Source organism: Heteronotia binoei, chromosome 20, assembly GCF_032191835.1.
Source record: "Heteronotia binoei isolate CCM8104 ecotype False Entrance Well chromosome 20, APGP_CSIRO_Hbin_v1, whole genome shotgun sequence".
NCBI classification, from domain to species: Eukaryota; Metazoa; Chordata; class Lepidosauria; order Squamata; family Gekkonidae; genus Heteronotia; species Heteronotia binoei.
The window spans coordinates 22,780,910-22,796,214 of NC_083242.1; the positions used below are offsets into that span (position 1 = coordinate 22,780,910).

Sequence of the window (15,305 nt, forward strand, 5' to 3'; positions counted from 1 at the left end):
CTTTAAAATGTGCTGATCAACAAGACAAACCAGCTGTGCTGGAGAGGTTTCAGGGAGCATTACTGGGAGTGAGCCTCCCTTCTAGCCAAAAGTAGCCATGGCCGTAAAGTTCCATAACTGAAACGCCAGATATTTGGTCCTGAAAAGCAGTCAGATCCAGGGGGAGACTATTGATCTGAATTGTCAGTGATGAAGTCAGCGCCAGCAGTCTCTGGACTTAGGATCCTCCCCCCTTTGTCATTAATATCAGACATTCTGGGAACTATAGTTCCCAGGTGGGGAAGTGGAAGAACTAAGATGGAGGTTATCTGGATGGAGCTTGTCCTTCTCTTGCTGTCGCCCGCACTTGTGGCCCACTGTGTTGAGACAGGGTGCTAGTCCCTGGGCTTTTACCCCATAGTCCAATGCTGATGGCATCTCTATGAATTGGGGCCAGAGCACTGGGGAAGTGAGGGCTAGCATTGCCCTCTATGCCATCTCTCCACTAACACCCCCCTCCCCCCATTGCTTTAAGCCCCAGTGGGAGGAAAGGCATAACATGTGTACCTGTCTTTGTCCGCTATCAGGGCTTAAAGCAACAGGGAAGGGCTTTTTGATTGAGAGAAACGGGACAGGAGGAGATGTCACCCTTGTTCATATCAGCCTTCCCCCCATGTCTGCTCAGGATCATATCTACTGTTCCAGTTGTGGGACATCAACGTTGTGTATCATTTGACCCTCACACCAGTTATTGTGGCTCTTGCTTGGGAAAGGGACACTTACTGGATTAGGAGCTGCCATATATCTGCCCCCTGTGTTGGCTGTCTGTCTGTATATCGACACAGAGGGTAAATTAATATTATGACCTGGTTACACCTGGTTCCAAGCACCATTCAGCCCCCAGAATTCCAATGATATTCCCATCATAGCTCCTGAAAGCACAACTTCAATTCTATGGAAGTCTGCCTGTTGCAGACTTGAGCTCACGACACCCAAGGCAATTGGAACATGAGAAGAAACAGTGCCGTTGGATGCTTTCAGTTTTGCCAAAATCCCATGCATGTGGTGGCGCGTATGGTGTGGAGCATTCAGAATCTTTAAGGCCAGTATTGACTGCCCATCGCAACTGTTTCAACAGCCAAAAGAGAACAGATGAAAACGTCCACTGTTCGTGTCCCTCCTTGACATTTTCTGAAATATGCAGTATTGCTTCTCTTGGGTTATAAAGCTGGATATTTTGAATGCTTGCCTAATTACAATAGTTTTAAACATAGTGCTCCAATTACACGGTTCTTGGGAACGGAAAAGTCTCTAGTATGTTACTGCCACAAACAGGTTCTGCTCTTAATAATGAATGTTCTAATGGTACGTCTGTGATGTCAGATACATTCACAACCCCACCCCGAACCCATTCTTCTTACATTCATGGGTTTTTCAAATGTTTATAATTAAAGAAAGACCAAGAAAGTCCTTGCGAGTTCTTATTTTTCTTAGGCTTCAGTGGGATTTATAGATTCCCATATAAATCACAACCTAATTCCATGTCTCTAGAGTAACAAAGCACCTCAAAAGATGGGGCATTGGGCTGAAAAGGGCCCCATTGAAACAGACATCCAAATAGGTTATCTTTGTTCTTGGCTCAGGGAGGAAAAGCCACCTTCTCCTCCTGCAAAATTGTCTTCACGTTGCCTCTTCGAAAAGTATTCACGGTCATCTGGATAGCTGTAGTTTTTGCACTGCTTCCCATGATAAGGCCCATAGTTTGGCTTGTAGGTTTGGACTCTTCTTCCAGCGAGCTGGCAAAAAATGAAGAGTTTATGCCACAGTATATGTATCTGGCAGCTGGTTTGCTTCCTTTCTTCAACAGCAGACAATTCGTGCAGTAGGGTTTCCATGCCAGGATCGAAATTAAAAACGCTTCACTCTCCAAGCAAAGGCATATAATGTACATCTTACCAAGAAATATATAAAACGTCTGGGTATGTGTTGCATCAGTTCTGCAATAGTTGCAGGGACACTCCATGATAGCTTTTCACCCAGAATTTTGCACAGCATTGAATGAACAATATGAAAGACCTCTTCTCCTAAGCATATTTGGGGTGTCCTACAAGGGATGAAGGAGCTCTGCCTTCTCATTCCTTCTCTTCCAGATCAATGGCTCCACTCAACAGTTCCAGCCTCAATACTTCTCCGGTTCTCAGACAAGTGAAATCCAACAGCCACCCATTGCAAAGGACCATTTGGGCGCCCACGTCCCGTCAATGGAACAGCCTGAAAAGAACTTGTCATCTAAGAGATTTAACCTTTCAAGAGACAATTATGGTGATATTTTTATAGGCTTCCCATTTTTATCATACTGGTAAACAAGCATTTTGATACAATGCGAGTTGGCAGGGGATATCCAGGGACTGCTGGTTATAGAAAAATTATGGTTCGTATAGAACTGAACAGGTTGCTTCTGACACTTAAAGAAGGCCTTGAGGGTTGCAGAGGCCATGGTGCGGAATCGCTTGCTGATGAAGCAGTACAAGAAGAAATTGATGGCCGTGTTCAGCAGCGCTAGCATGTTGGCGACATCAGAGACAATGTGAACTGACCACCTGTTGTCTTTCGGCAAGACATAAAGGTGATACAAGATCATGATAATCCTTGGTGCCCAAAGGATGGCAAAAACGGAGGTGATGGTAAACAAAATGGCGGTCGTTTTCCCGGTGGAGTAGCCTCTCAGGCGGAAATGACACTTCTGCCGAAGCTTGTACACGATGATGGAATTTAGGATGAAAAAAATGGAGCAGGGCACTAAGTAGATGGTGAAGCAGTGGAACCAGATGAAGATGTGATGGGCCAGCGTACTTTTGTAGTCTTCTTGCCAGACTTTGGGCCACCAGTAATAAGGGATGCTGGTCAGAAAGCAAATGATGTAAACACTTACAATGACTTTACGGGTGCGGGCTGGGTAAGAAACCATGTGGTACTTCAGAGGATGGCAGACGGCGATGTATCGGTCAATGGTGAGAGGCACAGTAATCCAAATAGATGTGTGAATGGATGAAAACTCCAAGACGTCGATAATTCTGTCCAGGACTTCTGGCATTTGCTCTTTCAAGATGAAATCTTCCAGCAGAAAGTCCACAAAGACAATGAAGAAAAGCACCAGCAAGTCTGCGGCCGCTAGAGCTAAAAGGTAATTGTAGGAGGATTTCTGCCGGCGAGCCACCAACTGCGACAGAATGATGACTGTCAAAATGTTTGCTAGAGAGAGAAAGAGAGAGAAGAGGCCCGTGAGCTTTTCAGGATGTGAATACCCAAACAGTTTCAAATATATATCCTAACTGTGTTTTAACCTTTACAGTATAATCTTGTAGCTCTGTTGCAGACCGTGATGGACTCTAGTCTAGGGACAACCTCCTCCACTGAAACTGCTTGATGCTTTGCTAAAGGTTAAGGTAGTCTCCTGTGCAAGCACCAGGCATTTCCGACTCTGGGTGACGTCACATCACAACGTTTTCACAGCAGGCTTTTCTACAGGGTGGTTTGCCGTTACCTTCCCTAGTCATCTATGCTTTCCCCTCAGCAAGCTGGGAACTCATTTTACTGACCTCGGAAGGATGGGAGGCTGAGTCAAGCTTGAGCCGGCTACCTGAACCCAGCTTCTGCCAGGATCGAATTCAGGTCATGAGCAGAGAGCTCAGACTGCAGTACTGCAGCTTTACCACTCTGCACCATGGGGCTGCTCGACCCTTTGCTATCTAGCCCCTTATTGTCTGGCAGTGGCTTCTCCAAAACAGTCTTCCACAGCGTCTCTTTCTCTCTCTTTTGGTATTTTTTTTATTTTTATGTTCATATGTGTGTGTGCACACCTGGAAGCCATGGCAACCTCTGGTGACTGACCCCTACTGGGGGTCTGGAGGAGTGACTGAATAAAGCCTGTCCCTGCCTCCCACCTCCTGATATTCCAAGGAAGTCTCCCATCTAACTATTTGCCAGAGTCGCCCTGCTTAGCTTCCAAGATCTGACAAGATTGGGCTTGCTTATCCAAGTCTAGGGCTTTTTTTGTAGCAGGAACTCCTTTGCATATTAGGCCATACACCCCTGATGTAGCCAGTCCTCCTGGAGCTTACAGTAGGCCCTGTAAGAAGAGCCCTGTAAGTTCTTGCACAATTGGTTTTATCAGGGGGGGTGGGGAAACTGGAGGTGCCACGGACTGAAACTTAGGCCTTCTGAATGCAAAGCAGATGCTGTTCCCCTGAGCTGCAGCCCAGCTCCCGTTCTCAGAGTTTCTGCAGAACTATGCTGGCTCCCCTCACCCAAGCCTACCTCTCCCAAACTTGCTGCTGCAGTCAGCTTTCTTACTTCATGAACAAAGTGACTGAGGTTTCCTGGCAGCCCCAGTTGCCAAGTATTGACATTTCTTTGCATGCGCCATGCAGTAATTACTTCTCTTGCAGGACTAATGCAGAACTGTTTAATGTTAAACTTCTGATGGTGCCGATTGCCTTTTCAAGGCCAATCAAGACTAATTATGAGGATTCCCCCAAATAAGGAACAAGGGCAACAAAGGAAGCAGAAGAAAGAATGTCCTTATGCGCACCCTGTGAGAGCGTACCATCGGCCACTTATTGCTCAGCATTCACTGTGGCATCCTTACATGAAGGGGTCGTTTTGTAGAAAAATAGATGGTGGAGCTCATCCAGGGATTGTTATGCAGCTGCACCTGCTGTTCAATGGACAAGGTGGGGAGGAGGAGGGGGAACCCTCAGAAAGGTTCAGGAGCTGTGCTCCTGTGAGCTCCTGCTGAATCTGCTTGCATGTATAAAGGTTGCTTGCCCTCAACTCTGGGGACACTGGACATCTTTTGCAGCCAGGCAGGCTGTGAGCACATGCACTCTGGTTAGTGGGGATGGGGAGGGGGTATCCTTGAAAAGAAAACTTTGAGTGTTAGGGGAATGAATAGCGGCAGAAAAGTATCTGCGACTAGTATTTCTATCTGTGAATATTCAAAGGAATGACATTATCACCCACGTTCACGGGCATTTGCAAAGACATCACGAAGGAGGACTTCCATAAATTGTGGGCAAGTAGCCATTGGAGGGGCAAATAAGATGAGTCCCCTGGTGCCTTAAATGCGAAGCTCATTTTGTTAGGGTAGTATGTTTTATAGATGAAGACTGGTTGTCTGCTAATCCACAACGTGCAACTGGCAATCTGCTTCCTGCATCCACAAAAGTTCATGCTCAGTAAAAGCATGTTTAGGGTGCCACAAGTCTCTCCCCGACACCCCCAAGCCAGCCCCTTTTAAATGATCCTTCGTGAGAGTTGGAAGGAAATAGTGCTGGCATTCAGCAGTGGCATCATTTTGTCAGGCTTCAGATCAATATCAAGTCTGCAGTGCTCGTCTTTCCTGTTTCTCTGCTGCAGATGTCCATTGTTTACCTTTGGGGGCTGTTTTACCATAAAAGCATCTCTTGGGCGACATGGCCATCTCTTCTGCAAATGTTTACAGGCATTCCCTTTGTGAGAGAGAAAGTACCAGTACCGGAGGCAGTGTGCTTCTGTATCGGTTGCTGGGGAGCACAAACGGGACAGGATGCTGTGGCAGTCATCCTGTCTGAGGGTTTCCTGGAGGCAGCTGGTCAACTGCTGATTCAGCAGGGCTCTACTTGTGTTCTTATGAGCCAGACAGCCCCATTCTTCTACAGGGCTTTGGAAAGCAACAACATGTCCTTAGATGAGTAGTTCTCTACATGGGGCTACCCTTGGCGCTGACCCGGAAACTACAGCTAGTGCAGAACGCTGCAGCGCGGCTGTTAATGGAGCTCCCCTGGTGGGAGCACATTTGGCCAGTGCTGAGAGGGCTGCACTGGCTACCTATTGTGTTCTGAGTCTGTTTCAAGGTGTTGGTATTGACTTTTAAAGCCCTCTATGGTCAGGGGCCTGTCTATCTGCGGGACCGTCTTTCTCCACACGTTCCCCAGAGAGCACTGCATTCAGGGACAAAAAATCGATTGTCCATCCCTGGACCAAAGGAGGCTAGGTTGTGGCTGATGCGAGCTAGGGCCTTCTCAGTGGCAGCACCAGAATTGTGGAATGCTCTCCCGGAGGCCATAAGGGCCCTGCAGGATCTCTCTACTTTCCGCAGGGCCTGTAAGACCGAACTGTTTTGACAGGCCTTTGCGATTTTATTTATTTATTTATTTATTTATTTCAATCGATTTATATCCTGCCCTATCCCACCGAAGCGGGCTCAGGGCGGCTAACTGGGAGAGAGCTGCCACCCTACATCATTATAGAGTACCATGATCACCGCTTATATTATATTGTAGTGATACAGCACCATGAAATGAAATGTTTTTATCAAAGATTTCAGGTTTTCACGGCTGGTAACATCATTAGGGTTTGTAGGATCTTTCGGGCTCAAGTGCCGTGTTCTACTGGAGAAAGTTTTTCTTCCAGACGTTTCGTTCTCAGCTGCGGAGAACATCCTCAGTGGCGTTGCAGCCGGAGCAGGCACTCTGACCTTCTTGGCTGCTGTGCATTGAGTGGGGCCAGGGCTGCTGGAGAGCTGCTATTTCTAGGCTGGAGGGGGTGTGGTGAAAGGGCAACTTTCCAACCAATTGCCCTTTCACCACACCCCCTCCAGCCTAGAAGTAGCAGCTCTCCAGCAGCCCTGGCCCCACTCAATGCACAGCAGCCAAGAAGGTCAGAGCACCCGCTCCGGCTGCAACGCCACTGAGGATGTTCTCCACAGCTGAGAACGAAACGTCTGGAAGGAAAACTTTCTCCAGTAGAACACGGCACTTGAGCCCGAAAGATTCTACAGACCCTAAAGAAATGTTTTTAAATAATTTTAAACTGTAGTTTTTTTATTGGTTTAATTTGTAAAAATGAATGTTGTTAGCCGCCCTGAGTCCGCTTGCAGAAGGGCGGGTTAGAAATTTAAAGTAATAAATAAATAAATAAACAAATAAGATTCGCTCTCCCCCACACAGGCCCAACCCTTTCCTATGAACACCAAGTGCAAGACTTCGCTGGACTTCATGGCAGACCAGGACCGCTGGAATTTTGTCCCCAAAACCCCCAACCTCGACACCCCTACTATGATGGGGTGGGATTTCTGAGTGATTTATGTCCCTAACTCTTTGTTGAGGGACTCAAAAAGGAGCAACGGTGACTTTAAGAAGAAAATTCCATCCTGCTTTGTCTTTAAGCAGGTTTAGTAAGCCAATCTAAAAAGCCTCAGGGATGTTCCATGGCCTGTTAAGTTGTGGGGTTGTGCTGGGGACTATAATTGAAATGATTCCACCAGAAATGTTAAATGCAAAAAAGAGGGGGGGGGGGGGAGAGAGCGCTGCATGCAGTTGGAATGGATGACTTGGCGATAAATGGGTTTTTATGGTCTGACCAGGGCTTTTTTTGAGCAGAAACGCACAGGAACGTAGTTCTGGCTGGCTTGGCATCAGGGGGTGTGGCCTAATATGCAAATGAGTCCCTGCTGGGCTTTTTCTACACAAAAAGCCCTGGGTCTGACTCATTGAAGTGCAGCATGCTCTAGTCATAAGTATATGGTCTTGTATAGCTAGAAAAAAAGGCAAGACAGGGCATCCAAAACAATCACAAAGCCGAAGCACATGGACTTTTCTCATTACAAAGAGGCAGGCTGGGGAAGGACTATTATAGTCTGAATAATGATGCATGGCCTGGAAAACCTGGCTAGAGAGAACGGCCCTGCTGCACCCCAGCCGACCTACAATACCAGAGCTCAAGAGAACCCAATGAAGGTGATGGATGTGGGATTCAGCATGGATGGGAGAAAGTCCTTCTTCACACAGTGCAAAATAATCCTATGGAACTCTCTGACAGAAGATGCCTCAATTGCCCCTGGCTAGGATCCTCCATAAAAGGGGATTGGACAAGTTCATGGAGGAGAGGTCTGTTAATGGCTGTTTGCTATAGTAGCTAATTGAACCCCCATCTTTAGAGGCAGTTTAGCTTTAACTTCTAGTCGTGGGGAAGAAGCAAGGGGAGGCCAGCTGGCTTGCCTGCCTTCCTTCCTTGGCATATTAAAGATGCTAAGAGCTAAAAGTTTTTAAATGCAGTGAAAGAACAAAGCAAGGCATAAACAGAACACATCAGTGAATAGCTTCCCTGGTTCGAATTGCGAGCTGAAGGAAACAGGCGACATTAGAGGTTGTTGTAAGATGGTTATAAGTAGAAAGCAACTGCTGGACCGTAACTCTTTCAGGAAGGCCACACCATGTACAAAGAAGGGGACTGAAAAATTTTCCTTGGAACTTAATGGTCGTTTTCGCACTCACCTCCAGCCGGCGCGACCCCCCTCTTCACCGCGCAGGATCTGCGCGGATTTCGCACTAAATGCCGCGGAGCAGCCTTTTGTGCCAGAAACTCCCGTCGCAAAAGCCACTCAAACGTAAATCGCCAAAAAGCAGTTTGGCGTTTGCGCGGCTTTTGCGACGGGAGTTTCCGGTGCAAAAGGCTGCTCCGCGGCATTTAGTGCGAAATCTGCGCAGATCCTGCGTGGTGAAGAGGGGGGTCGCGCCGGCTGGAGGTGAGTGCGAAAACGACCAATGTAAAGTGGACAAGTCAATAAAATGTGAGAAACAGATTCAGTAGCTCCCAAACTACTGGGGCATTGTATAAGTTCATAGGGAATATTTTGACATCTTCCGGTGAAGGTGGCCGATGGCAGTACATTAAATCTGGCCAGTATGAATGCCCTTCTTTGTTGAGGGTCAGTTAGAGAGCAAAAATAAGTAGCTAACTGGTCAGGGTTGTTCCACACATGCTGCTGTGGGAAAGGGGGACTTGGTGGATCACTGGTCTGATCTAGCAAGGAATTTCTATGTTCATAAGGATGAATTACTACCTGGAAGTCTTGTTAGTGAAAAACAGGTGAAGAGCAGACCTGAATCAAACCAGGACGGCAGCAATGAGCAAAGGGGTTTTAAAAAAAACCCTGACTCTTGCCTTCAGATGAAGATGGGTCACCATGTTAGTCTGTCTGCAGCAGTAGAAAGAACCCGGGAGTACCTTAAAGACTAATAAAATTTGTGGCAGTTTTGTGAGTCACTGCTCACTTCTTCAGCTGCAGCTAATCACACCTAATCCAGTCACACCCCTTTCTAATAACAAATTTCATAGCTGAGTGCCTAAGACAGGGGTGGCCAACGGTAGCTCTCCAGATTTTTTTTTTTGCCTACAACTCCCATCAGCCCCAGCCATTGGCCATGCTGGCTGGGGCTGATGGGAGTTGTAGGCAAAAACATCTGGAGAGCTACCGTTGGCCACCCCTGGCCTAAGACAAAAGGCAGCAAAGGGGCCTCACCCACAGACACAGTAAAACTTCCTGCAAATTGGGGAGGTGCCAAAAGGATGCAGGAAAAGAGACATTTGTAAATTTAAAAAAAAAAAAAAACCCTTTCCCAAACCTGATTGAAGTTTGGACTAGATGACCCTTGAGGTCCCTTCCAACTCTATGATTCTGTGATGAGGAATGAGCATGCTCAGTGGCTTTGGATATTGAGGGCAGCTGAGAGTCAGTTAAAGGCAGAGATGGGGAAGTCAGCATCCTGCTCAGCTCTTCAGAGTTTATAGTATCTTGAAGGATGGGAGTTAAGAGGGAGAGGAAATGTCCTGATTGCCCAACCGCACTGAATTTTTTGCCTGTGCCCCCCTGGGAATAAACTGTCTCGCCCTGGAGACCAAGAAACCCTAGGAGGAAAGGCTGAGGACCTTGGGAATGCTCAGTCTGGAGAAGAGGAGGTTGAGGGGCAACATGATGGCTCTCTTGGAGTATCTGTAGGGCTGTTGCTTAGAGGAGAGCAGGCAGCTGTTCCTGTTGGCAGCAGAGGAGAGGACTGGCAAGAATGGGTTTAAATTGAGGGCTGGAAGGTACCAGCTGGATATTAGGAAGAACTCTTTTACAGTAAGAATTGTGCAAGTGTGGAAGTAGCTCCCAAGGGAGGGGGTGAGCTCCCCCCTCCCTGGCAGTCTTGAAGCAGCGGCTGGGCAAACACTAGTCAGGGATGCTCTAGGGCAAGGATGGCCAAACATGCTGAATGTAAGAGCCACAGAGAATAAATCTCAGGTGTTTGAGAGCCACAAAACTTGAATGTCGGATGTTTCAGAGCCAGAAGGGAGGGAGGGAGGGAGGGAGGGAGGGAGGGAGGGAGGGAGGGAGAGAAAGAAAGAAAGAAAGAAAGAAAGAAAGAAAGAAAGAAAGAAAGAAAGAAAGAAAGAAAGAAAGAAAGAAAGAAAGAAAGAAAGAAAGAAAGAAAGAAAAAGAAAGCAAGCAACTTTAAATGCATTCCCCAAGCTGTAAACTGGCTTAGAGAAGTGATTTAAAAGGAGAAATGCCTTCTCCAAGCCAGCCGTCACGGCAGTGGGGGCTTCAAGTGTCAGACACTGGAAAGCTACTGTGATATAATATGATGCTTAGTTTAAACTGTGATGAAATGCTTAGCTTAACTGACTCCATTTTCTAACACATGTAATTAACCTCAAGGAGAATTCTTGCATATCAAAGTAGAAGCATAGTTGCTACTAACACTGGTGTGAATTCCTGTCCCTGATACTAACAAAGGCAACATCCCTTTGAAGACAAGGTGCCTCCGGGAATGCCGGCTTGGCCATCCCTGTGAGAATGGGAACCACAAAGAGATAAGAGAAAGCAACTGTGGGAAATGTATCACTTCATAGTGGGAATGTAGATTTGCTTAGAAGCCTTTGATGTACAAGTGTTTAAAGTATCTATGCACCTAGGAAAAAGCATCAGTTCCAATCTTGCTGCGCTCAGAAACTATGAACTATCAAATAAAGCCTTAAACATTGTAACAAATGGAGTCTGGTTAATTTGAAGTTCCATTGTCTGACATCAAGAGCCCCACAGCATGTGTGAAAGAGCCACATGTGGCTCCCAAGTCACAGCTTGGCCACCCCTGCTCTAGGGGCTGATCCTGCATTGAGCAGGGGGTTGGGCTAGATGATCTCTGCAATCCCCTTCTGACTCCGTGATTCTATGATTCTAAGTGCAATTAGGGCAAGCCAGTGAGTGGTTCGGGTTGCCCTCCCAATTTTACATTTGCTGAATCACAGTTAGGGATTTGTAGATATATATATTTTAAAAGAAGCATTCAATCCCTATTTTACTGTAAACATCCGGGTGCAAGCTGGAACGCTGGAACTGCCTCTTGTCCCTGCATGGGAGCTTAGCAATTCAAGCGTCTCTGTGCTTCCACAGTTCAACACCGGGAGGGACTTCCTTCTGAGCAAACATGACTAAAAGCTTGGGGCTGTCTCCCAGATGCTGCTGCTTCTTCGCTGTGCTTGTGCTGCTATGCAACAGGTTGGGTCGTGCTAAGCTTTGAAAGTGGCTTTTAGCATTTAAATGGGATGGAGCGCCGTTTGCAAACAAACAACTCCACGTGGCTTGGGGGACAGAGAGCCTTGGCCTTGCTAAAGGGAGCCCTGAGGCTGTTGCTGCTTCAAGTGTGGAAACAAATCCACCTTGGCATTCAGTCTCTCATTTCAAAAGGTCAGACCACTTGGCTGCTCTTTACCACCAGCCAGAAATGCAGCAGCCTGCGTGTCTTGAGGCCAGGTGTCAGCGAAGGTTCATTGAAGTTTCCAAATGAGCAAACTTGTTGTTTGAAACAAAATTGCATTTATTGTATACTCCAAAGTTACTCCAGCATGATAGGCATTGGAACTGATACCAAGGGGTTAAAATCATTGGTATTTAACATCTAACATCAAAGCAATGCATCTACACCCCCCATTCCCATAACAAAGGCTGCTTTTGCCTGTGAGAGTTTCACACGGCTTCTCCCCTTATCTTTTCCGTTGGTGGTTACAATTTCCGGCGGCAATGTCCTTGCCACCTCTAGGGAGGAGGTGAGAGTTTGGCAGACACTCTCTACTTCAAAGCAGGCCTGGCAACCTTTGATATTCCTGGGAAGCTACTCTCTATACTGCTCCCCCCCCCCTACTGTTCTATGGCTACAGGTTAGTTGGCATATATGCATATTGATCAATAGGGTTAGTAGTCAGCATTTAGCAATAACATCAATGAACAGAGCTTGACATACTGCCCCCCCTAAGCTCTTGCTCGGGGTTTGTCTGGGTGCAGTAGGTAAAATTGCTTAAGCAGTTGCGGAGCGTTTATATCAGAGGCTTTGACCCATTCATCACAGCTAGGTGGAAAATAGCGCCAGCGTACTAGATAGTACAGCACCCCCCTCTGGATTTTAGAGTCCAGGATTTCCTTGACTTCCTGGTGCTTTTGCCCCTTCACCAAGATGGGTCGGGGTTCCGGACCTTGAGGATGCCACCTCGACCCACCCGGATCTCGATGGAGAAGGCTGCAATGGAAAACAGGGTGCACTTTACTAAACAGTTTGGGTAATTCCAGTTCTACAGTCACTTGGTTGATCACTCTTTTTATTTTAAAAGGTCCCAAAAACTTGTAGGACAACGTTCTGGAGCTCTGTGGCAAAGGCAAGTTTTTAGTCGACAGGAACACCGTCTCTCCCACTTTGAAGTCCCAGCTGGGGCTATGTTTTTTTTTTATCAAACTAGGCTTTGTAATCCCTTTTTGCCACCTTGAGGTTCTCCTGCATCACTTTCCAAGTTTTCTCCAGGCGGCCCCACCATTGCTGACAGTCTGTGGCCTTAGTCTCGCCTCCCCCTCCCGGCAGCAAAGGGAACGGTTTTCCCTCGTAGCTGTTCACCGCCCGAAATGGGGTCATTTTGGTGGAACTATGAAGACTGTTATTATATCCGTACTCGGCAAAGGGTAGCAGCTCCACCCAGTTAGATTGTTGGAAATTTATGTAACACCTCAAATATTGTTCCAGAAGCCCGTTCATCCGCTCACTCTGTCCATCCATTTGCGGGTGGTAGGCGGAGCTTAGTCCCTGCTCCATCCCCGCCAATTTGCACAACTCCCACCAGAAGTTGGCAACGAACTGCTGCCCGTGGTCACTAATGACCTTATCAGGGAATGAGTGGACCCGGATCACGTGCAAGAAGAACAAGTATGCCAGCTCCTTAGCCGTGGGCAATTTTCGGCACAGGACAAAGTGAGCTTGCTTAGAAAAAGTGTCCACCACCACTAAGATCACAGTCTGCCCCTGCGAGGGGGGCAATTCTACAATAAAATCCATAGACACCACCGACCAGGGTCTCTCGGCCGTCGGGAGGGGTTGTAGCTGTCCCGGCACTTTGCCTCCCCCTCCTTTTGGCCATGAGGCAAGTCGGGCACGTCTGTACAAAGTCAGAAATGTCTTTTTTCATTTGGGGCCACCAGAATTGCCGGTTCACTAGCTGGAGAGTCTTTACATAGCTGAAGTGGCCGGACAGTTTATTGGTGTGGCAATGCTGCAAAACTTCCAACTGCAAACTCTTTGGGACGTAGAGTCTCCCCTCAAAGTACCAGAAGCCTCCCTCTCCCTTTAGCAGCCCCTCCGGCCGGTTCTCTCCCTCCTTTTCGCTCTCCACTATCAGTCTATTTCCCCCCAAGGATCCGACCTCTTGGGGTTCGTTTTCGACCAGGTTTGCACTGCCCCTGCCATTGCCTCAGGGGGGGATTAGGGAGTCTATTATTTCCTCTCGCTGGCTCTCATGCTGAGGGAGCCTCGAGAGGGCGTCCGCTAGAAAGTTTTTAGAGCCAGGGATGTGCCGCAAGGTGAAGTCGAATTTGGCAAAGAAGCCCGCCCATTGGATCTGTTTCCCCGTCAGTTTCCCGTGAGCGCTTCTAAGTTTTTATGGTGCGTCCAGATTTCGAACGGCACCCGCGCTCCCTCCAACCAAGACCGCTAGGTTTTTAAGGCGAATGTCACTGCAAATGCTTCTTTGTCCCACACTGACCAGTTGCACTGCTTGTGGGAAATTTTTTTGGAAATGTAGGCGCATGGCCAAAGTTGGCCCCCCTCATCTTTCTGCATTAATATTGCTCCTACAGCCACGTTGGAGGCGTCACATTGAACCACGAAAGGCTTGAGCTCATCAGGGTGCACTAGCACTGGTTCGCTCGTGAACAGTCTCTTAAGAGTGTCAAATGCCTTCTGGCACTCCCTGGTCCATATTAACTTGGTGCCCGGTCTTTTGGCGTCTGGCCCCCTCCCCTTGGTTTTTAGGAGGTCTGTAAGGGGTAGGGCCACCTTGGCGAACCCCTGAATGAACAACCTATAGAAATTTGCAAACCCGAGAAATGATTGTAGCTGTCTACGTGTTCTTGGGGGTTCCCAGTCTAGCACTGCTTGTATTTTTTCTGGGTCCATGGCTAAGCCCTTCCTGGATACTCTAAACCCCAGGTAGTCCAGTTCCTCTTTGTGGAACTTGCACTTGGACAATTTGGCATACAGTTTGTTTTGGTACAGGGTGGTCAGGACCTTCCGCACAAGCTTCACGTGTGAGGGGAGGTCCTTGGAATAAATAATGATGTCATCCAGGTACACCACCACCCCCTTGTACAGGTATTCCCTTAGCACTTCGTTGATAAAGTTCATGAACACCCCAGGGGCCCCCTGTAGTCCGAAGGGCATCACTAGGTACTCGAACTGGCCCATGGGAGTATTGAATGCTGTTTTCCACTCGTCCCCTTCTTTAATCCTTACTCGGAAGTAGGCGTCTCGCAGGTCCAGTTTGGTAAATATGGACACTTCTGAGACGGTGCTTAGTAAGTCTTTGATTAGGGGGATCGGGTATGCGTTAGACATAGAAATCCCATTTATCCCACGAAAGTCAGTACAAAGTCTAAGGCTCCCGTCCTTCTTCTTTCGGAAGAGTACCGGGGCGGCGTGCGGTGCCGTGGCGGGATGAATGAAGCCCTGCTTTAAATTTTTGTCCAGGAACTTCCTTAGTTCCGCCCTCTCCACCCACCCCATGGAGTAAAGCTTCGCTTTGGGGAGAGACTGGCCGGGGATTAGCTCGATAGCACAGTCCGTGTCCCGGTGGGGGGGTAATTCATCAGCCTCAACCTCACTAAATGCCCCCCGTAGGTCCCGGTACTCACGGGGGATGGTGCGGACCTCCTCCACCTACATGCACAGCCTCTAGTTCTTCAGCAGGGCTTTGGGGCCCCACTGCTCCCACCAACGGTGTGAGGTGCAGCGCTTGTCAGTGAAGTCTATGGTCTGTTCCCCCCACTGAATGTCCGGTTGGTGTCTGGCCAGCCACCCTACCCCGAGCACCAGATCAAATGAGGAGGATGGGGCGATCACAAAAATTTCTAAGTCCCAGTGATCGTCGATCCCCACCCGGATCCTTTGGGTTTCCTCCACACAGGGCTCGCCCTTCATTACTATCCC

General features: G+C 48.0%; 1 protein-coding gene across 1 annotated transcript in view; it reads right to left on the reverse strand.

Annotated features, from left to right (window-relative positions):
- Window positions 1-1,019: 1,019 nt before the first annotated feature.
- GPR139 (G protein-coupled receptor 139) overlaps window positions 1,020-15,305 on the reverse strand; it is a 28,382-nt gene continuing 14,096 nt past the window's right edge. Inside the window, exon 2 of the mRNA XM_060260913.1 lies at window positions 1,020-3,231. Within this exon, the coding sequence (XP_060116896.1) occupies window positions 2,297-3,231 (935 nt within the window). The 3' untranslated portion in view covers window positions 1,020-2,296. The remainder of the gene's footprint in view (window positions 3,232-15,305) is intronic.